This window comes from Bubalus bubalis, chromosome 20, assembly GCF_019923935.1.
Source record: "Bubalus bubalis isolate 160015118507 breed Murrah chromosome 20, NDDB_SH_1, whole genome shotgun sequence".
Classification (NCBI taxonomy): domain Eukaryota; kingdom Metazoa; phylum Chordata; class Mammalia; order Artiodactyla; family Bovidae; genus Bubalus; species Bubalus bubalis.
In genome coordinates, this window is record NC_059176.1 from 36,273,020 (window position 1) to 36,296,651 (window position 23,632).

The following is a 23,632-nucleotide window of genomic DNA, read 5'->3' on the forward strand; positions in this document are numbered from 1 at the left end:
ATGCTGGGAGAGAGGAAGAAGCCTCAATTTTAAATCAATTTTAGAGTGATGACTGTTAGAGGGAGCTGGGCATTTCTGTTAATTAACTGATGTTGTTTGGGAGACTAGCATTTCAGGAGGACTTTTAACACCTAAGAGTGATTCGAAAAGTTGATGGACTTGACCCAGGTAAAAGGGACAAGGGAAAACCAGCCATACAAAATAAACTAAAGGGCTAGTGGGAGACAAAAATTAAGATGCTTTCTACAAGGACCTACTGTATAGCACAGGGAACTCTGCTCAATGTTATGTGGCAGCCAGGATGGGAGGGCAGTTTGGGGGAGAATGGATATATGTATGGCTGAGTCCCTTCACTGAACACCTGAAACTATCATAGCATTGTTAATCGGCTATACCCCAATACAAAATAAAAAGTTTTTTTAAAAAAGATGTTTTCTGATTTATACTCTGTAGTAGAGACTTCTGGCTCCCTACTAACATATATTCTGCCCTTTGCAATTTGATACAACATCTAGAATAAATTTTGTCCGATGAAATGTAAGATGGGTTGGTGTATTCAAATAGGTGAGCCTTAGGAAGCATTTTTGGGAAAATCCCCTGGAGAAGGAAATGGCAACCCACTCCAGTACTCCTGCCTGGAAAATTCCATGGACTGAGGATCCTGGTACAGTCCATGGGGGCGCAAAGAGTAGGACACAACTGAGCGACTTCACTACTACTAGGAAGCATTACTACGAACAAAGCTAGTGGAGGTGATGGAATTCCAGCTGAGCTATTTCAAATCCTAAAAGATGATGCTGTGAAAGTGCTGCACTCAATATGCCAACAAATTTGGAAAACTCAGCAGTGGCCACAGGACTGGAAAAAGTCAGTTTTCATTCCAATCCCAAAGAAGGGCAATGCCAAAGGATGTTCACACTACTGTACAATTGCACTCATTTCACATGCTAGCAAGGTTATGCTTAAAATCCTTCAAGCTAGGCCTCAGCAGTATGCGAAATGAGAAATTCCATATGTACAAGCTGGATTTAGAAAAGGTAGAGGAATCAGAGATCAAATTGACAACATTTGTTGGATCCTAGAGAAAGCAAGGAAATGACAAAAAAAAACAATCTATTTCTGCTTCATTGACTATGTGAAAGCCTTTGTGTGAATCATAGCAAACTGTGGAAAGGGCTTAAAGAGACGGGAATACCATATCACCTTACCTGTCTCCTGAGAAACCTGTATGCAGGTCAAGAGGCAACAGTTAAAACCGGACATGGAACAATTGGGAAAGTTGTATGACAAAGCTGTATATTGTCACCCTACTTATTTAACTTCCATGCAGAGTACATCATGCAAAATGCTGGGCTGGATGAATCACAGCCTGGCATCAAGACTGCCAGGAGAAATACCAACAACCTCAGATATGCAGATGAAACCACTATAATGGTAGAAAGTGAAGAGGAACTAAAGAGCCTCTTGATGAGGGTGAAAGAGGAGACTGAAAAAGCTGACTTAAAACTCAACATTCAAAAAACTAAGATCAAGGCATCTGGTCCCATCACTTCATGGCAAATAGAAGGGGAAAAAGTGGAAGCAGTGACAGATTTTATTTTCCTGGGCTCCAAAAATCACCACAGACGGTGACTGCAGCCAAGAAATTAGATATTTCTTCCTTGGAACGAAAGCTATACAAACCTAGCTGTGCTGTGCTGTGCCATGCTGTGCTTAGTCACTCAGCCATGTCCAGCTCTTTGCGACCGCATGGAAATCTAGACAGCATATTAAAAAGCAGAGACATCACTTTGCCAACAAAGGTCCATACAGTCAAAGCTATGGTTTTTCCAGTAGTCATGTATGGATGTGAGAGCATAAAGAAGGACCATAAAGAAGGCTGAGCTCCAAAGAATTAATGCTTTAAAAGTGTGGTGCTGGAGAAGACTCTTGAGAGTCCTTTGGACTGCAAGGAGATCCAACCAGTCTATCCTAAATGAAATCAGTCCTGAATATTCATTGGAAGAACTGATGCTGAAGTTCCAATACTTTGGCTATCTGATGCAAGGAGCTGACTCATTGGGAAAGACCCTGATGCTGGGAAAGATTAAAGGGGAAAGGAGGAGCGGGCGGCAGAGGGTGAGATGGTTAGACAGCATCACAGACTCAAGGGACGTGAATCTGAGTCAGAGGAGCCTGGTTCGCTGCAGTCCATGGAGTCACAAAGAGTCAGACACTTAGCGACTGAATAACAACAACAAGTGAGGTGCCATTTCCAGGACTGGTCTAGTAAATACCTCCCACAATACCCACACACAGGGGAACTCTTTCCTCTTCCGACAGCTGGATGCAGCTGGATCCATGAATGACAAGGAAGATAAGAGCTGCCCCACAAAGCTGAACACCTGTTCAAGACTACTAGGTGAGCAGGAAATAAACTTCTATTTTGTTAAGTCACTATAGTTTAGATTTGCGGTATTAAAGGAATCACAATTCTTTAAAACTAGAAAGGAAAAAAAAAAAAAAAAAAAACAAGTGGAAATTATTTCTTGCCAGGCAAGGGAGAACTGCAAGGAGACAGATAATGTCTGTGAACATAGTAAAAGATGGGGTTTATATAGATTTGGGGGAAAATGAGGGGTTTAGATTAAATATAAATGATTGGCAATGACTGGCTCAAACTGAAGTGGGGTTAGTCATTGATCAGATGGATTTCAAGAGCAGACCTATTGTAACAAGTTTGGTGTCCATGGGTGATTCAGCCCAAGATTGATAATGAAAAGTCTTACCTTTTCCTGTTTAAATTCCTGAGGGCATGAGGAGTTTCTTCAGGCAAGAATGGAATTTTTTTTCTTTTTTAAAAACAATTTATTGGAGTATAGTTGATTTACAATGTTGGGTTGGTTTCAGGTGTACAAAAGTGAATCAGTTATACATACACACATAGTCACTCTTTTTAAGAGTCTTTTCCCAAATAAGCCATTGCAGAGTATTGAGTACTGTTTCTTGTGCTATACATAGCTCCTTAATAGCTATCGAGTTTATACATAAGAGTGTATATATGTCAGTCCCAACCTCCCAGTTTATCCCTCCTCCCACCCTTTCCCCCTGGTAACCATAAGTTTGTTTTCTATAACTCTATTTCTGTTTTGTAGATAAGCTCATTTGTATCCATTTTTTAGATTCCACTTGTAAGTGATATCAACATATTTGTCTTTCTCTGTCTGACTTACTTTACTCAGTATGATGACCTTGAGGTCCATCCATGTTGCTGCAAATTGCATTACTTCATTCTTTTTTATGGCTGAGTTATATTCCATTGTATATATGTACCACACTTCTTTATCCATTCCTCTGTTGGTGGACATTTAGGTTGCTTCCATGTCCTGGCTATTGACAATTGTGCCGCTATAAATATTGGGGTGCATGTATCTTTTTGAATTATGATTTTCTTCAGATATAGGAGTGGGCTTACTGGATTATATGGTAGCTCTGTTTTTAGTTTTTAAATAAACCCTCATACTGTTCTCCATAGTGGATGTACCAATTTACATTCCCACCAAGTGTAGGAGGATTCCCTATTCTTCACACTCTCTCCTGCATTTATTGTTTGTAGACTGATTAATGATGGCCATTCTGATCTGTGTGAGGTGATACCTCACTGTAGTTTTGATTTGCATTTCTCTAATAATTAGTGATGTTGAGTATCTTTTCATGTGCTTTTTAGCCTTGTATGTCTTCTTTGGAGAAATATCTGCTTAGATCTTGAACCCATTTTTTGATTGAGTTGTTTGGGGGTTTTGATATTGAGCTGCATGAACTGTTTGTATATTTTGAAGATTAATCCCTTGTTGGTTGCTTCATTTGCAAGTCTTTTCTCCAATTGTGAAGGTTGTCTTTTGTTTTATGGTTTCCTTTGCTGTTAAGTTATTTTTCACCTGTGACCCCATTTATTTTTATTTTCATCATACTAGGAGGTGGGTTGAAAAAGTTCTTGCTGTGATTTATGTCACAGAGTGGTCTGCCCATGTTTCCCTCTAAGTTTTATAGTATCCAGCCTTATATTTAGGTCTTTAATCCATTTTGAGTTTATTTCTGTGTATGGTGTTAGAGAGTATTCTAATTTCATTCGTTTACATGTAGCTGTCCAGTTTTCCCAACACTGCTTATTGAAAAGACTCTTATCTCCATCGAACATTCTTACCTCCTTTGTCATAGGTTAGGTGGCCACAAGTGTGTGGGTTTATGTCTGGACTTCGTATCCTGTTTCGTTGATCTATATTTCTGTTTCTGTGCTGGTACCATGCTGGTTTTGTAGTATAAAGAGTGGAATTTTCCATTCTCATCTCCCTTTTGGTAGGGAGATTTGTAGTATAAAGAGTGGAATTTTTATGTAGCTTTGTTGTATAAAGAGTGGAATTTTCCATTCTCCTCTCCCTTTTGGTCCTCACTGACAGATCATCGAAGAGGCTACTATTGTCTAGAACAAGAATGGGCAATTAAAAAAAAAAAAAATGAACTTATTTACAAAAAGAGACTCACATACATAGAAAACAGAAGTATAGTTACCAAAGGGGAAAGGGTAGGGGGAGGGATAAATTGGGAGGTTGGGATTAACATATACACACCACTATGTATAAAATAGATAACTGGGACCTGCCTGATGGTCCAGTGGTTAAGAATCCATTCGCCAATGTAGGGGACATGGGTTTGATCCCTGGTCTGGAAAGATCCCATGTGTCTCGGGGCAACCAAGCCTGCGAGCCACAACTACTGAGTCTATGCACTGCAACTGCTGAAGCCTGCGCGCCCTAGAGCCCATGCTCTACAAGAGAGGCCGCTGCAGTGAGAAGCCCACGCACTGCAGCGAGAGAGTAGGCCCTGATCACAACTAGAGACTGTTCACAGCAACAAAGCCCCAACACAGCCAAAAATAAATAAATACAATTTAAAATAAAATAAATAATATATGATAATATATAAATAAATATAAAATAAATAAAATAAAACCAACAAGGACCTACTGTATAGCACAGGGAACTTAATATTTTGAAATAATCTATAAGAGAAAAGAATCTGAAAAAGAATATATATATATATATATATATATATAAAACTGAATTGCTGTGCTGTACACCTGAAACTAACCCAACATTGTATATCAATTATACTTCAATTTTTAAAAAAAGATATGAAAAAGAATGCTAAAACATACATGCACAGATATATCAGGATGTATCTTATCAAAAATTAGAAAAAAAAAAAAAGGGTAATTTTTTATTTTCTTGCAAAGGGCCAGAAGGTAAATATTGTAGGCTTTGTGACCCATACTATCTCTGTTGCAGATACTCAGCTCTGCTGTTGTGGTACAGAAGCATGATGAATATATAAACAAGTAAGTGTTCAATAAAACTTTATTTAAAGAAATAGATGGTTGGCCATGTTTGCTCCACAGGCTACAGTTTGCTGAGCCCTGGTCTAGAATTCTAGATCTAATTCATCTAGATTGGATGGATTCTCAGATTCATTCTTAGACATGGTTATGGCTTTCCCTGCCAGCTGAAACGGTGGTTGTGGTGGTCATCACGTGCTTTGATTCAGGCTCATCTGTTGCACCAACTCACGAGGCAGGCACTACACAGTGGAGTTGAATTCCAACACCAACTAGAGAGTAAACGAACATAACATCAATAAACATACAACTAGCAGAATAAAGAGGGACTGGAAAGTTCACCAAAGTCATGATCCAGATTTTCACAGATGAAACCCTCAGGAAAGATCCTCTTCTTGACCTAAATTATGGGAATAACACAAGGAGTATTGACCAGGTTGTTACTTTTTGAAAATTTTTGAAGTTTCTCTTACTTTTTTGCTAATGTTGAAAACCTGTCTGAGAGGTCTTTGGGATTACAAGCTGCTTAGAAGCAAATAGAGCTGAAATTTCTGGGGGAACTATATTGCCCCAAACCCCACAAGCCTGGCCTGAATAAATAAGTAAAACCATAAAACAGCGCTTGGATCTCCAGCCATCCGGAAGCAGGTTGTCAAAGCTGTACAGTCTTCAAGGAAGGTATGCTTCCACTTCACACAGAGCCAGGGAGAAAAGTGGCTGAGCAAGGACTTGCCAGAGGGCAGAAGCAGGGCATACGGAGAACAATAAGAGAATAACAATGACAAGGGCAAAACGGGACCTAATCCGAGAACTTCCTTCGCTGCCAGGATAGAGCATCTTTTCATAACGCCCTTTACCTTTTTGTTTTAATTGATGTGTAACTGACCAACATTCTGTTAATAGTTTCGGGTGCACAGCATGGTGATTTTTCTGTTACGAGATGATCACCACAGGTCTAGTCACCATCTGTCACCATACAAAGATACTACATAATTATTGACTATAATCCCTATGTGGTTCATTTTATCCCTGTGGCTCGTTTATTTTGTAACTGAAAGACTGCACTTCTTAAAAACAAACCACCGTACCTCTTAATCTCCCCATCCATTTCACTTACCCACCCTCCCTCACCACCTCCCCCGCCCCCACAACCACCTGTTTGCTCTCCGAGTCTGTTTCTGTTTTGTTGTTTGTTCATTTGTTATGTTTTTTAGATTCCACATGTGAGATAATAACCACATTTGTTTTTCTCTGACTTTTCATTTAGCACTATACCCTCTAAGCCCGTTTATGCTATTACAAATGGAAAGATTTCATTATTTTTAGGCTGATATTACATTGCATATGTCAGGGTATATATATGTGTTATATGTATGTTATATATATGTTTTATATAGAGCTTCTTCATCCACTCATCTATTAATGGACACTTAGGTTGCTTTTGTAAATTGACTATTGTAAATAAGGTGGCAAAAACATAGGAATGCATATGTATTTTTTAAGGTTCTTAAAATAACATTTTTTAAAGGTAACATGTGCATTATAGGAAACCAAAAAACACAAGAAGCAGAAAACAAAGTCACTTATAATCACAGTTTACCATTTGATGTGTCCTTCTGGTCCACTAAAGAGTGGACCTTTCCCAACAAAACGTTTCCCTTATCTATTACTGAGCCAGATGGACCACTAGTGAGGAAACACCAAGAGTCAAACATTCCATTTCTCCCTTAAAATACTCATGAGGTGTTCAGATAGTAGGTCATTAGAAGGTGTAGAAAAGACCCAGAAGGAGAGAAAGATCACCTATATTAGGACCATACAAAGATAACTATTGTTAAGACTTTGGTATATAGTCTTCCAGTTTATTTTTAAATTATACTTATTTATTCATTTATTTATTTCTGGCTGTGCTGGGTCTTCATTGCTGTGCCCAGGCTTTCTCTTCTTTCAGTGAGAGGGGGCTACTCTCTAGTTGCAGTGCATGGGCTTCTTGTGGTGGCAGCTTCTCGTTGCAGAGCACAGGCTTTAGGGCACACTTCAGCAGTTGCACACACGGGCTCAGTAGTTATGGCACAGGGACTTTGTTGCTCCACCACATGTGTGATCTTCCCAGACCAGCGATCGAACCCATGTCCCTTGTGCTGGAAGGCAGATTCCTAACCACTGGACCACCAGTGAAGTCCCAGTCTTCCAGTTTCTTTAATGTACATACACACATATAGGGGTGTGTGTCTGTGTATGCATATCTGTGTATACACACATATTTTTAAAATCTTATAAAAATGGATTCATTATATATATATATATTGTTTTATAAAAATTTTAACTTAAAATGTATCCTACACAGACTTTCAGCAGGTTAAGTAGCACTTCATATGCAAGGCTTCTTACAGACTCAGTCTGATTCTTCTCCAATGTCTTCTCTTGGAGTTGTACCAATTTTATTGCCAGTTTTCATTTGAATCCATTGGGAAATGGGACAATGCTGCTTTTGTTCCTTGGCCAGGAATCACTTGATCCTGAAAGTCTTGTGAGAAGACATTGCAAGCAGCAAATTCCTGTAATTTCTACTCTTAAGTGATGTAGGAAGTATTATTGTTGATTCCACTGCCTCAGGCTTTCAACAGATAAAACTCAACCAAATGATGTGAAAAATAGACCATGTACTACTTGTGAAAAGGTGCAGCAGGTACTGCTCTGGAGCCATTTCTCTGGCCAGGAGATGGTCAGGATCCGTCGAGGCGTGAGCTGGGAGTTTCTTGTAGTGCAGCCCAGTCTCCGGAAATTGAAGGTCACTGGGGATATCCCCTCCAGAGAGGACAGAGTCCCTGGCAGTGCAACCCCAGACCTTATCTTTTTGAATTAATTTTTTTTTCTTCAGAAAAATATTCAGAAGTAGAACTGCTAGATCATATGGTAGGTCTCTTTTTAGTTTTTTGAGGATCCTCCATACTGTTTTCCATAGTGGTTGCTCTAATTTACATTCTCACCGACAGTGCAGAAGCATTCTCTTTTCTTCCACATCCTTGTTAGCGTTTGTTATTTGTTGTCTTTTTGATAATACCTATTCTGACAGGTATGAGGTGATACCTCATTGTGGGTTTCTTTTTTTTAACTTTTAAACTCATTGTGGTTTTGATTTGCATTTCCCCAATGATTAGCGATGTTGACCATCTTTTCATGTGCCCTTGGCCATCTGTACATCTTTCAGAAAAATGTCTATTCAGATCCTCTGCCCAAGAATATCTTCATAATGTATATGTCCAAATTCCATGATAGCTTTGGACATGACTGCTTTGTTTCCCATTCTCCCTTTTCCTAACAGGGACTTTTATTGCTGTTTTTCTGTCTTATCATTGGGTACTGGGTGGAGCAGTAATGAAGTATTGATAGCAACAACTTGACTTTTAGCTCATAGATTGCTAGACCATGAGGAAATTCATCAAAGCTAATTAGAAAAGACTGCAATCATTATTTTGATATGAAATTCAATAATTGAATGAGACTTTTGTCTTCACCCTTGGGGAGAAGGTGAATATATTTGGTGACCAGAGAGGTTGACTGCGACAGAGGCCTTGTCTGTCTAGCAAAACCTATTAATCTCTGGAACTATGAGACTAGTTTCCCATATTCCCATTCAATTTGAGTATGGCCACACGACAACATTTTCTCCAGTGTGAGTGGAAGCAGTGTGTACCACTTTCTGACCCAGGTGGCGGCAAACCAGACGACCAGAGCCAAGGCCTATGAAGGACAGTAATGTAGGAGCGCTTCCTCCCTGACCTAAATATCTGTCCAGAACTATTAGGTAAGCAAGAAATACATTACTTTGCTGAGTCGTGTTTTGGATCTATTTGTTGCAGTTGTTTAGCCTGCATTAACTGATACACACCCCATGAGTCATGCTTGTTCAACATAATGATTATATATGCACATCCTGTTTAAACATAATTATTAATGGTAACATACAAGCATCCTGTAATGAGCCTTGCTTTTTTCATTTAATGTTTTGGAAAGTGATCCACATTAGTACATTACAAACTTCATTTTTATCTTCTTTCCATTTTGCTTTTTGATAGCTTAGTACCATGTTAGTTAACCAGTTCCCTACACATGAACCATTTAGGCTGTTTGAACTATGTTGTAGTTCTTTCGGTTTGTACTCGGCAAATGTAAGGCAGAGGTCAGCTTCAGGTCCACCAGTATCTGGCTTTACTCTCTGAATTAGGACTTTACTTAGCTTCTTTTAGCCAAATTACAAAGCTAATATTTGACCATATTGATTCTCTGTGGCCTACTATTGTAAAACTCAAATGGTTACAAATTCAAACATTTACATTGATGGGAGGAATACAACATGGAGGTCAGCAACATGAATTATAGTCAGAGACCCTGCGCTCAAAGCCCAGTTCTGCTACATGTAACATGTATTTGACCTCCGGCAAGTTGTTTAACTCCTATATGCGTTAGTTTTCTCAAACAGTAAAATGCAGGTTGGGGCCTCCCTGGTGGCTTAGAGGTAAAGAATCTGCCTGCCAGTGCAGGAGACACAGGAGCCACGGATTGGATCTCTGGGTGCGGATGATCCCCTGGAGAAGGAAATGGCAATCCACTCCAGTATTCTTATCTGGAAAATCCCATGGACAGAGAGCCTGGGCAGTCTACAGCTCATGAGGTCGCGAAAAATCAGACACAACTGAGTGACTGGGCACAAGATGAAGGTTACTGTGAGGATTAAATGATAAGTAAAGTGCTTAGCACATGATAACCATCAGTTAATAAGCAGTGCAGAGTTTTCCATAATATATAATTTTGTCTAATTACCAAAGAAAGCAAAAATTAAACTTGAGTCTAAGGTTAGCACATGTATCATAACTATCTTTATTATTAAGATGGGAAATTATTTTTCAAAAGATTAAATCACTTTTTCTTTTCCAAGATGATTTTATTTTACCTACTTTTCTGTGACTTCCTAGTTTCGAAATTCTACCACTGATGACTTCCTATGTCAGTAGAAATGTACTGACTTCATTCTTTTTAAAGACTACAATTTTGTGGGGTAATGATTCAGTTTTATTAAGGAGAGAGCCCTCAAATCTTGTGACTATTCATTTGAATTTTGTATTAAACTATTAGGGTTAGATTGTATTGGGTTCAGGCTGATCCTATGTATTTTTTGTTTGTTTGTTTGTTTGTTTTTTCAGGCTGATCCTATATTACAGGTTCTGGAAATTTAGTCATTGTAGATGCCAAAATTAATGTTAAAGCAAACAACACAGAGGGTTCATCGAGTTGGGGAGTGAGAGGGAGGGAGTTGCAGAAAATGTACACAAATGTAAATGCCATTCTCCAAGTACTTGAATTCCAGAAGTGAAACTGGAGGGTTCAACTGTCCATATTAGGAAATGACTCGTTGCTTGATGACCACAGTGTTAAGTCAAGTATTTTGCCCTATTTTTTTGTGAGGGTGGCGGGGAGCGTGAAAGGGGATTGGTCGGGAGAACACTACTAGTAAATCAGTTAGCTTTACAACCACTCTTTTCTCTTCTAACATAATCTTAGTACAGTTATAAGCATTATGAAATCAAACGTTCACTTTAATTGGAGAGACTGAAAACCAAGCTCAGTTTTTCAACATGAAGTTTCTAAAACAGATTCCCAAATGGGGTTATCTCATTCCCTGAAATTGCATCCGAGTTAAGAACCCGTGTCAGGACTGGCTTGAATCCATCAAAGCATTCAACACGTGCTCTTGCCATAAAGTAGCAAATGAAGGCTCGGAGAACAGACAATCTTTTCAACTTCTCTAGCTCTGAATATATTCCACATTAATAAAACATCAGGAACTCCTAACGCCTATTAAACTATACTTGGTTTCCTTTAGCTCAGATTCTGGATTAACTAGCCTTAAGCTCACAACAGGAAGGAACATAGCTGTGCTGTGTGGGAACAATAAAGACATGATGAGCCCAATGCCTAAACATTACAGAAGTAAGTGCTCCCCACCCTATATTTGGGAAACTTCTTCCCCACTGAAGTTTCTCCAATATACTTTGCATCTTCTGAGCTCATGTTTCTAAAAATCCTTGCCTGGTCTCTTCCATAACATCTCTATAGTTGTCTCGATTTTTTTTTTTTAAAACACAGAAAGGGCAAGAGTCCTGGATAATGAAAAGTGAAAGTGAAAGTTGCTCATGTTCTTCTATACAGTCTGTGGAATTCTCCAGGCCAGAGCACTGTAGCCTTTCCCTTCTCCAGGGGATCTTCCCAACCCAGGGATCAAACCCAGGTATTCCACATTGCAGGCAGATCTTTACCAGTTGAGCCACAAGGGAATCTTCCTGACCCAGGAATCAAACTGGGGTCTCCTGCATCGCAGGAGATTCTTTACCAACTGAGCTATCAGGGAAGCCCAATCTTGACAACAGAAAATGTATATTACTATTTTTAAGAACTCAACATTCAAGCTGGTGCTTGGGAATAAAGATTTTTGATGGGTTAAAGCCCCTGACCATATGTAGGTGTCTGTGGACACATTTATAGGAACTGGTTGGCGCCACTATTCTCCCAGCCAACCAAGCTCACTGCCAGGCTGACTTCAGCTTGGGCACCCTCTCCTCTTAGTCTTGTCAGCACTTGATAGTATCTGGTTTATAACAGCTCTGTTGGATGGGAGGCCAGGTAGCTCCCAAAGAGCCCCGACCAGAGACGCAGACCTGAGACCAGAGGTCTTGTTCTAGGACAGATGGCTTGAACTGCCTCCTATTCCTGTTTGCTTTGGAAGCCTATGGGACTACTGAGTACTGGAAATCTGGGTGGAGCCTTGCAAAAATAGCTTTCAATTCTGTGTCAAAAAGAGTGAAATGAACCAATGTTTGCAAAGATGAATCACTTACCTTAGGGGTCTGACCTCTTCCAGGTCAGGGAAAGAACAATATAGTCTAGTTCATCAAAATGCTGGAAAATCCCAGAGTCAAAGGATTGGAGAGGACCTCTGTGGTGAGAGCAGGTTAACAGGGAATGGGCTTGCTGCAGGGGAAGGCTGGCTGCTCACCACCAGCCGGCCTTATTATTTCGGGCCTCAATAACTAGGTGCTGGCAGTCTCCCAGGGTTGACTGGCTTGTGGAGGCTACCAAACATAACTCAGACATCAGGCACCAAATACTATCTGATGTGAAAGATGAACAACAGGCACTTCTCTGGCAATCCAATAGTTAAAGACTTCATGCTTCCACTTGCAGGGGGCACGGCTTCAATCCCTGGTCAGGGAACTGAGACTGCACATGCTGTAAGGTCAAAAAATAAATTAAAAAAAATTTTTTAAGAAGATAAACAAAAAATGAACAATAACAAAAATACAAACAGTTTTGTGAAAGAAAGGACCCAGGAGTCAACCTGATGGGCATATGTTCCCCTGTAGGAAAACACATTGGAAGTCAAATCAGGATACAGATAGCATTACTGGTACATCCACCACCACAAAAGCAAGGTCTCCTCAGGAATGTGTGAACAGGATACACCTCCTTTCAGGCTTGTCACATTCTTTCTTTATACACAGTTATCAGTTCAGTTCAGTCGCTCAGTCGTGTCCGACTCTTTCAGACCCCATGAATTGCAGTACGTCAGGCCTCCCTGTCCATCACCAACTCCCGGAGTTCACTGAGACTCACGTCCACTGAGTCAGTGATGCCATCCAGCCATCTCATCCTCTGTCGTCCCCTTCTCCTCCTGCCCCCAATCCCTCCCAGCATCAGAGTCTTTTCCAATGAGTCAGCTCTTCGCATGAGGTGGCCAAAGTACTGGACTTTCAGCTTCAGCATCATTCCCTCCAAAGAAATCCCAGGCTCCTGAGGCTATACCTTGATCTCAGAGCAAGAAGAGCCTTAATCATCTGTCACATTTTAATTTTCTATTACAGTAAAAGGACGGTCCCCTCCTGCCTTACCTGAAAAGCCTTTTGTGGGGCCAATGCAGGTGGAAAATGTAATCACTGTTATTTCAATGAGAAAACATTTTTTATGTTCCCAAGTCCCCAGATTGACACCTATTCATGTGAAAACACCAAATCTCTTTAAGATGGACACAAATTACATCAGTAATTCACACTGGTTATCATAAATTCATAAAAGCATTTTCTCTTCATTAATTGTAATTAATTACATTATTTTTCTATACTGTGGCCATTTACCATATTTCTCAGCTTGTTTCTTAACTTTTATGCCCGGTACTATTAAGAATAAATTAATAACAAAACATACATACAAATAGTACCTAATATTTATATAATTCAACCTTTATTTTTTTAAAAATAATAAACTCAATGAAAACCATGCAAATGACATCATCTATATTGAACAGCTGAAATAAAAGACATGATGTAAGATTACATCCCTGCTGTATTTAAGCAAAATGTGATGGGAGAACTTTAGGTAACATAGGCCACCTATGTGAAGATGATGTACGGAGACTTTCTTCTTCAGCTCTAAGAATTCCACCAACCAAATCTAGCCGGACAGATGCAAAGAAATGCCCTGGGTTTCAATTACCTTTTATTGCAAAACAAACTGCCCCAAAACTTACTGGTTTAACTTTAAAACAATAAACCTAATTTTTCACTGGTTTATGGGTTTGTCAACGGACTTCTGGTCTTGGCTAGCATAGCTTGGCCTAGATGGTCTACAATGGCCTGGTTCACACATCTGATGGTTGGCAGGCTAGTTTGTCTAAGGGGCCACACTCACATGTCTGGCAGTTGCTTAGATGTCAGTTGGGGTGACGACTACATGTCTTTCATCATTTATCAGGTTAGCTAGAGTTTTTCACAAGGTGGTGAAAGAGTTCTCAGCAGCAACAGAGAGCAAGCCATAATTGTAAGCACCTTTTAAGATTTTTATGGACTTCCCTGGTGGTCCAGTGATTACGAATCTGCCTGCCAATGCAGGAGACACAGGTGGGTCAGTGGGGTTCGATCCCTAGTCTGGAAGGATTTCACATGCCAAGGAGTGACTAAGCCTGTGTGCCACAAGTACCGAGCCCACGTTCTAGAGCCTGTGCTCCGAAACAAGGGAAGCCACCGCAATGAGAAGCCCATGTACCACTATGAAGAGTAGCCCTCACTTGCTGCAACTGGAGAAAGTCCACACATAGCAACAAAGACCCAGTGCAACCAAAAGTAAATACAGTTAAAAAAATTTTTTTTAAATACTTCTAGTATCAGACTTGCAAATATCCCATAGAAACAAAGCAAATCAAATGACCAAGCTGAGATTCAGAAAATGGAGAAACAGACTCCACCTCTCAATAGGAGAAACTGAAAAATACTATGGTTATTCTGTTCAATCTACTACATCTTGGATGCCAAAGGAGATTAAATGATATTTCTGTTAATCAGAATGGGTGATTATCTCCAGAGTTTAAACACATGACTATGGGGGGTGAGGGGTGGGGTGTGGGGCAGAGAGTGTGTGTGTTGTTTCAACTACTACTGAGTTTATCTAGGAAGGCTGCCTCCTCTTGGGTCCTCTACTCTACCTGAAGCAGAGTTAAAACCAAAGAGGTAGGCAGACGCTAGGGTTCTGCCCGCCACATGAAGGAATTTAGGTCTCAATCCCAAGAGTAATGGGAAGCTGTAGAGCATTTTAAAGAGAGAGAGATAAAGATCGCTTGGGCTGCAATGAGGACAGTAATTCTAGAAGCTTTGCCAGGAAGGGGAATCTTGAGATAAGGCCTTAGTCACAGAATATAGGGTCAAGGGAAAGGGTGTTTGTTTTTTTTTGTTTTTGTTTTTTCAAAGCAAAAGATGGTTGAAACTAGAGCTTGTTTGAATGCAGATAGAAGGATCCAACATTGCAAAAGGTTAAAGGGAGAACCCTGAGAATTAGGAAGGGAAACTTGAGCTTGCAAGGCAAGTTTGGTTTAAAAACTTATCATACAATATGGGGCTTCCCAGGTGGCGCAGTGGTAAAGAATCCACCTGCCCATGCAGGAGACACAGGAGATGCAGGTTCAATCCCTGGGTCAGGATCATCCCCTGGCATAGGAAATGGCCACCCACTCCAGTATTCTTGCCTGGAAAATTCCATGGACAGAGCAGCCTGGTGGGCCACAGGGCTGCAAAGAGTTGGACATGACTGAGAGTGCATAGCACGCATATTCTGAGCACAGTAAAAAAATAAAACATGATCATACAATAAAACTGACTGTATTTTTGTTATACAGTTCTATGGATTTTAACACATGTTTAGACTCACGTAATTACCACCACAATCAGAATACAGAAGGGTTCCATCACGCCCAAATCCTTCTTTTTGCTATCTCTTTATAGTCACTCTTCCATTCCTAAATCCGGGAGCCACTGACTTATTCTCTGATACTATGTTTTTAATATTTTCAAGATTTTCATTCTGAGACTAGCTTCTTTCACTCAGCATAATGCCTTTATTGTTATGTTGTTGTAACACCAAGTTGTTGGGTATGTCAATACTTAATTCCTTTTTTTAAAAAAAATCCTTCATTCCTTTTCATTGCTGAGTAGCATTCCATCGGGGTCAGCTTCGGACAAAATTTCTTGGTTAGTAATGATACCACTATTCTACCAGTTACTTGGGACAAAAACCTTGACATCATCCTTTACTCTCTTCCCTAACCTAGACATAATCCATTAGTAAGTCCTGTGGCTTCATTTTCAAAATGCACCTGAAATTTGACCCGTTCTTACCACCCCCACTGCTGCCATCATCTTCTGCCAGAACTGGCACTTCCACTCTTACTTCTCTACCCTCATTGTCTATTCTCCACGTAATAGCTAGAATGAAACTTTAAGAGGCTTAAATGTGATCAAACAACTCTTCAGTGGTTTTAGTGTTAACAATCCAAAGTTGTCACCATGGCCTACAAAGTCCCACAGGATTGGACCCCAGGCTACCTCTCTGATCTCATCTCCTACCACTCTCCCCACACTGACTCTGTATCAGCTAGAGCAATCTCTTTGCTATTTCTATAGCATGTCAAGCACCCTCCTGCCTCAGAGCATTTAAATTTGCTTCTCCTGTCTAGAACTTGCTTTCCCAAGATATCCACATGGCACAGCCCGATCAGATCAATTCCATTTTCTGCTTAAGTGTCCCTTATCAATGAATCTTTCTCTAACATCTAAAATAGTAGCCACCTGAGACCACTGTTTAACCCTTACCTTGCTTTGTTTTTCTTAGAATATATACATACACACACATATATTTGTTTTTCTGTCTCCTCACACTAGAAACATCCTTGAAAATTTTTGTTCATTGATCAACAAGCACTTAGATGATGTCTCATCTGGCATATAGTTGTTCAGTGAATATTTTTGATTGAGTAACTTATAGGAGGCAAGGACAGGATGGAAACACATGTAGATTTCTAGATTTGAGGGCATTCTATATTTTCTATTACTTAGACAGTAGGATAATCAGGGAAGCAGTACAGGAAGCATAGGATTAGAGATTTGCAGACAGTGGAGAGCAAGTTAACTAGAAAAATATGATGAAATTTCCATACACTGTTCAGAGCTCATTTAAGGTTGAAATGATTGTATTTAGGGATGCCAATCTGCTCAGCAGGACAACTTACTGTGACAAGATACAGGCATACAGAAGCATATTAATCCATCAACGGTGGAGGACTTGTTTGGGGAAAAGAGGAGTGTTGGGGCAGGCTTAAGAGTAAGAGGGGGACTGTAACGATGTAACATTGAATTTAAGACGGATAGGGAGGGAACTGAAAAGTGGGACTTAAGTAGAAGCTTTCATCAGATTGGAGGTTCTGATAAAGCGAAAAAGACAGTTATGGTGACGTTCTTGAGCAGTCAAGCTCAAGGTTATCAGGCTGTGGTTGGATAGAGGTATGTTCGAATTACTGATTCCCAACAGGACAGTTTCTGGTGACAAGATCCAGGTTTTTTGACTGGGATTGGGAGGCTGAGAAAAGGGATGAAGCCTGCAAGTTAAATGAATTGTCAGTGATTCTGAATTTATCAAGATGGTAGATGGTTAGAGAAAGTAAGAAAAGGAGCTGGATCCACATATTAACAGATCATCTTCACAGAGGTGGTTAAATGGGTGCCAAAGTCTTACGAGTAAGCGTCACAGAAGCAAGGGTTTTTACAAGAGGTGACAGTATTTGGCACATTGCCCCCACTTCTGGAACCTGGGAAGTGAGAATACTAACCCATGTGAGAGAGTTCCAGGGGATGCTGAATCCTCAGATGACACAGAAAAGCTAATCTGGAAGCGGGAATTTCAGAGGAAAACGGTTTGTAGGCAGGAGGCTGTGGAGGGGGCCGCAACAGCAGAAGGCCCTGACACTTCTTGTCCTTTATTTACCTTCCTGCCAACCTACCGCTGGCCCGCGTTACACCAGCCCTCACGCTAGAAAACTCGCAAAAAAGGAGCAAGCGGACCGGCTTTTTTCAACTCCCCGCGGAAGTACTCTCACCGGAACTCCTCCGTGTTTGCGCTTTCCCATTGGCGGAAGCTTCTGCCAGCTTCCAGTAGCTTCCGCCCACGACTCGGTTGGGCGGAGCTTTCCCTGGAAGTCACTTCCGCTAAACCCCACCCCTCGTCCCTTTTTGGCCACTTCCGGCACCAGGCCCCGCCCGTTCCTTGTGGCCCCGCCCCCTTCCCGCCCCGGGCCGGCGACCCGGCCCTGCGGCGCCGCTTCCGGTGCGGGCCCCGCCCCGGCTGTGGCCCCCGGCTGCGGACAACTCCGAAACGCAGCTGCCGCGCCGGGGCCTGAGTGACCGCCTCCTGTGCTGCCGGCGGACCCGGAGCGCCCCGCACAGGTAAGCCGCGCGGGGTCCGTCTCTCTCAGCCTCGGCAGGAGCGGGTGCTGTGGCAGGTGGAGGGGACGGAGGAGTAGAAGGGAAGGCAGGTGTGTAGCGGCAGACGTGAAGGCGCGGGCCGGCGGAGCACTGGGGACCGCGGAGGAAAAGTGAGAGCGCTGGGAGGAGCCCAGAAGCGCCCTCGCCCATTAGGGTGATTTGAGATAAAGGGATGGGAAGAGTGAGGGGCCCCTGGGAACGGAGAGAGCAAAGATAAGGTGGCGTTGGGACGATCTAAGAAGAGCCAGCGGATTGGCTTGGGGGTGGAGGGGGGCTTGGTAGAGGTAAAAGGGATAGAGTTGGGTTGGGGGGATGTAAAGAATGGCGGGGTGATGGACGTATGGGGTAAAAGGGGGCTGGCTGGCAGAGGGATCTGGCAGCGAAGGTAGAAGGAATGGTGGGCGAGGCGGGCTTCAAAGCTGCAAGGAGTCCGTTGCGCCCGTCTTGCAGGTCCGGGAACTTTAGGGGAAATGGGGGAGGGGGCCGTGTGAAGGGATGGAGTGGTTTAGATATTTGAGACCTAAGTTTTCTAAAAGTAGGCAGGTGGTATTGTTGTTTGGATCTACTAGCTGTTTAGGGTCAGGGGGAAGATGGGCTCTTTGGGGGAGGTTGTGCGCATCGAGTTGTAGAACTGAGTCATCTCAGTCTTCCTAAAGAGGCTGTGAGATACCACCCCCCACCCCTCCCCGCTGAGGACAGCATACAGAGAAGATGGTGCCACAAGAGGAGAAACAGTTGTTCGATGACTGGCAGGACTTGTTTGAAAAATTATCCCGCTTGTGATCGATTGATGTTATAATGCTATAAGGAGAATGAAAATGACCACCGAATTCTTTGCTTTTCCTTATTCTTTTGTTTACTTTTCTTTGATGCAGATTGTTTTTATTTTAAATGAACACTTTTGGCAACTGGATTTAACGTGGGTGTAAACCTTTTCATGCTTTGGTACGCTATAAAAAGGGCTATAGCAGAATGAAAGTAGTGCTGCAGGCATAACTCACACTTTCTAAAGTGCGAAGAGAGGAAGTAGAGGCAGTAAGAGAGAGGCAAATTGGAATTTGAATTTTTCACAGAATGCAAAAGACAAACCAAGTACTTCTAAGATTAAACAGAAAATGAAAATTAAAAAATTAATTTTTTTGCCTAGCTTGAAAAGTTGTACCTTTTCAATCTGTTTAAAAAAAAAAAACACAAAAACATAAATCCAAGCAGTTGATTTTGCTAGGGGTGTGATTACTTCCCCGTGAGTTTTTGAAGATGCGAAGACATTTAGGTTTCTTTCTTTCTTTTTTTTTAAGTCTTTCTGCCCAATCCTTAAACAGTGGAACAGTGCATTTATCAAATTTATCAAGTCCCAACCTGTGCCCTGCTGCTGCTGCTTTTATGTGATGATAGCACTGTACGCCATGTTGCAAGTCCTGTTCACCTAAAATTTGCCCATGCATAGTAATCCATTCAGTTTCGAAGACTTGCTGAGGAAACATAACTCAAGTGAGGTTTGCTGGGGGTGGGGGCCTGAAAAGGAGGAAGGTAAAGAGAGGGGCTGGTTAAAGGAGGAGAGGGTGTGAAAGGGGTGTGTGTTTGGAGACTGATTGGTAAGAATGCTGATAAACCTGCCTCCAGAATACTTTTGGCCTGAAAGCCTTTCCTTTTTGTATTTGTCATAGAATGTCATAGAAGTGAATCAGAAAGAAAGGGGATGTGACGAGATTTTCTAGACTGTTTTTAAAAAAGAAGCTTTAAAAGAGAATTTAAAAATTTAAAAAAGGAGCTTTGACTTGTTTAGACGATATTCATACCTGTTTCCAATTAATTAAAGCTTAAAAATCTCCAGAGGAATCCCCCCTCCCCCGTTTGTTTTTGAGTTGACGATTGCAATTTGAGAACTCTTGCCTCCTTTCGTGTTTCATTCTCTCATGTTGTTGAAATTGGATTCTTTTTGAGGCTATAATGTCCAGTTAGCATTGGCTCAGCCCACTCAAAAAGCAGGCTGGCCATTTATTCTGGGAAATTTTAAAAGTTTAAACCCAAGGGGAGTTTGCTAGGTTCTGCTTTTCTATGAGAAAAATCTTTGTGTTTGCCTGATAACTCGGTCTTGCTTTGATGGCAATATCTTTCTCTGATGGGCCTGGGAACGTAAGCAATAGTCTCTTTCTTGTAGGCAGGCCCTTCTTTCCCTTTTTTATTGTGGTTTTCCTACTCACAACCTCTGTACAGTGCAAACCCAGTAGCTTTTTCAGTAATAAACAGATTAGTGTTTGATAATGTTGAGGAAGAGAGATCAGAACACAGATGTTTGCAGACTTCATGTCATCTAGGTTTACTTTGTTTTAAACCCACCAGTTGTCCAGCACAACTGGGATTCATCCCATATTTCTCCTCCTAAATCCTGTTCTTCTTCCTCACACTTTTTTTTGCCCACCTACCACCCCCCCCACACCCGCCCCAAACTCCCACCACTCAGGTTTACCGGCACATGTTTAATGTTCAGAATTCATGCCCTTTACTGGAGCAAAGAAAACGTCTTTTTTCCCCTAAGGTAGTTAGTTATTTATTTTTGGCTGTGCTGGGTCATCGTTGCTGCGCTTTCTCTCGTTGCGGTGTGCGGGCCTCTCATCACGGGGGCTTCTCTTGTTGCAGAGCTGGCTCTAGGGCACACGAGCGTCAGTAGTTGTGGCACGTGGGCTCAATAGTTGTGGCTCCCGGGTTCTAGAGCCACAGGCTCAGTAGTTGTGGCGCACAGGCTTAGTTTCTCTGAGCCATATGGGATCTTCCCAGACCAGGGATCAAACCCAGGTCTCCCGCCTTGGCAGGCAGATTCTTTACCACTGAGCCACCAGGGAAGCCCAGAAAACCTTTTTATACCTGTTTTACATCTTTTTTTTTTTTTCCCTTTCTTTCTCCTATGTGGTTTCTATTGATCACATAAAGGTTTAGACCCCGTGTGCCTGTCGGGCTGTGCCCAGGTTCGGAGCCATGCCAGTTTGTGGGTGAAACTCGAGGCAGTGATGGAGCCCCTGCACCCTCAGCAGAAGCAGCAGCCGCCGCCACAGCCACCCCACCTGGCTCCTCTGCAGATGGATGCCAGAGAGAAGCAGGGGCAGCAGATGAGAGAAACCCCGTTCTTGTACGCCCAGAAGCTGGTCACACAGCAGACTCACCTTTCTGCCACACCTGGGAGGCCTTCTGGCAGCCCTGCCCTGGGTCCCTCAGCCAGAGTTCCACCGGCCACTGCAGTGGCCCGAGTTTTTGAACGGAGCAAGGTGAACTCAGAGCCTGAGGAAGAGGAAGGAGGTTTGGAAGGTGAGGATGGGGATGATGAAGCAGAGGTGGCTGAGAAACAGACCCAGGCTGCTTCAAAATATTTTCATGTGCAGAAGGTGGCTCGCCAAGACCCCAGAGCAGCTCCCTTGCCTGGTCTGCTCCCAGCACCAGGGCTCGCACCCCATGGACAGCAAGCTAAAGAAGACCATACCAAAGATGCTTCGAAGACCTCCGCTTCAGTCTCCGTGGCAGGGCAGCCGGGCTGGAACCTTGATGAGCAGCTCAAGCAGGTCAGTCTTTCCTCTTGGGGGCTTATTTGTTCCCCCGAAAGGCTAGCCAGGGAGGGATCCTGGACTGCCAGGGTCTGTGCCAGTCTGTGTCTTCTCAGCCTCCTTCAGTGACCAGCAGCCTAGACAGGGATAGACCTTGAGTTTTCCCCTCATAGTTGTTTTCTTGATTAGAGCAGTGAAATGTGTAAGTTACTCCTAAAATAGATAGTTCCAAGTTTAATGGGAAAGATTGTCAATACAGTCTTTTGGCGGGTGGGGGGGAATTGAGGAAGAATGAGGTTGCAACAGTGTTATGAGGGATATCTAAAAATGAGATGTATGACTCCAATTTCAGTTTTTCTAGTAGTAGTATGATAAGAGAACTGTCTTGTCTAAGATAGAGTCTTAGCCCCAGGCTAACCCAGGATCGAGCTTTTTAAGGGCAATTTTGTTGTTTTGCTGCTAAATGTGGCTGATGGGAAGCTGTTGCATTGTGTATATTTTCCAGCAAAGAGCCTTGTAGACATGATTTCATCTCACCCTTATTATACCTCCTTTGAAACATGGAAGGGTAGACCTCACAATTTTCAATTTATTTATTTATTTTGCTGGGCTGCTCGGCTTGCAGGATCTTAGTTCCCCAACCAGGGATTGAACTCAGGCCAGGCACTGAAAGCACTGAGTCCTAAGCACTGGACCACCAGGGAGGCTCTCACAATTCTCTTTTTAGCCAAGGCAAGCTTCAGTGATTCCTACACAAGGCAGAGCTTGAGAGTCATCTAGGGAGAGCTCCAGAATAGTTTTTAAAAATGTAGACTCCAGGGTCCTAATGAATTAATTCAGGAGGTGGAGCCTAAGGAATCTGTGCTTTCTTCGCCTTCTGCTGCTTCTTGTCTTTCTGACTTGCCATGCTCCTTTTCTTCACCCAAAGAATGGGAATGATGATCAGGTCTTCCAGGCCAGGTGACTTGGTGCCAAGGCAGGGAGTTCATAATAAAGCTGGTAATATTTGGGTACTCCCTGTAAGCACATAATACTTCTTTTTTTTCCCTGAAAAGTATTTACTTATTTATGTATTTGGCTTTGCCGGCTCTTAGTTGAGGCATGTGGGGTCTTTCGTTGCAGCATGTGAACTCTTAGTTGCCGTATGCAGGATCTAATTCCCTGACCAGGGATGGAACCTGGGCCCTCTGCATTGGGAGCTCAGAGTCTTGGCCCCTGGACCTCCAGGGAAGTGCGCAGCATACATACTTCTTGTGGTCCAATGATGCTGTTTAGAAATCAGTTGTGAAGAGCTATGGATTTACACAGAGCACCAAGAAGCCATACGAGAAAGGTCCTTTGTAGGCTGAAGAATCAGCATCTTTGTACCCAGGAGCCCTACCTATGCAGTTGATCTGAGCTTTACAGTAGCAGTGTTTGCAGTAGATTCCAGAGCCAGCAAAGTGGGTTCAAATACCACCTCTTCCATCTATTACCCTTGTGATCTTTCAGTAGGGCTCTTAATTCCTTTGAGCCCTCTGTGAAATAAAAATACCAAGCGTACCTCCAAGGATGTTGTGAAGATTAACAGCTGGCTCCCGGTGGTAGCAGTGCCCCAGGTGCTTTTTCATGCACGCAGTGCCATCCTCCGCTGCAGCTCCGCAGACATGCTCAGAAGCAGCGGAGACACCGAGAGGCGCAGAGGTTTCCCCTCTGATCACCAGGAAGGTAGTGGCAGAGCCCGGACTAGGATCAGAGAGTCCTAGCTTCCCCGACAGCAGCAGCCTGGCTGCCAGCCCAGACCCGCCTCCCGGCTGATTGCTTTGGTTTAGCAAAACATCTGTGACTTGCCGGCAGCCCCCGAACTGCTGTGTGGTTGGCAGAGTTCC

The 23,632-nt window shown here is 42.4% G+C and overlaps 1 protein-coding gene, 1 long non-coding RNA gene and 1 pseudogene across 3 annotated transcripts in view; 1 reads left to right on the forward strand and 2 right to left on the reverse strand.

Moving 5' to 3' along the window:
- Positions 1-5,378: 5,378 nt before the first annotated feature.
- Positions 5,379-17,851, reverse strand: LOC112580858. The gene is made up of 3 exons (XR_003105181.3): positions 17,577-17,851; positions 12,268-12,658; positions 5,379-5,643 (listed from the first exon to the last, which is right to left on the reverse strand). It is a non-coding gene; the product is annotated as an uncharacterized LOC112580858 (long non-coding RNA).
- On the reverse strand, positions 7,596-7,913 carry LOC123330892 (annotated as a pseudogene).
- A 183-nt stretch (positions 17,852-18,034) lies between the features above and the next one.
- ARID3B (AT-rich interaction domain 3B) overlaps positions 18,035-23,632 on the forward strand; it is a 48,659-nt gene continuing 43,061 nt past the window's right edge. For both annotated transcript variants that reach the window (XM_006046349.4, XM_006046350.4), the window contains exons 1-2: positions 18,035-18,189; positions 21,160-21,782. In XM_006046349.4, the coding sequence (XP_006046411.3) occupies positions 21,237-21,782 (546 nt within the window). In that variant the 5' untranslated portion in view covers positions 18,035-18,189; positions 21,160-21,236. The remainder of the gene's footprint in view (positions 18,190-21,159; positions 21,783-23,632) is intronic.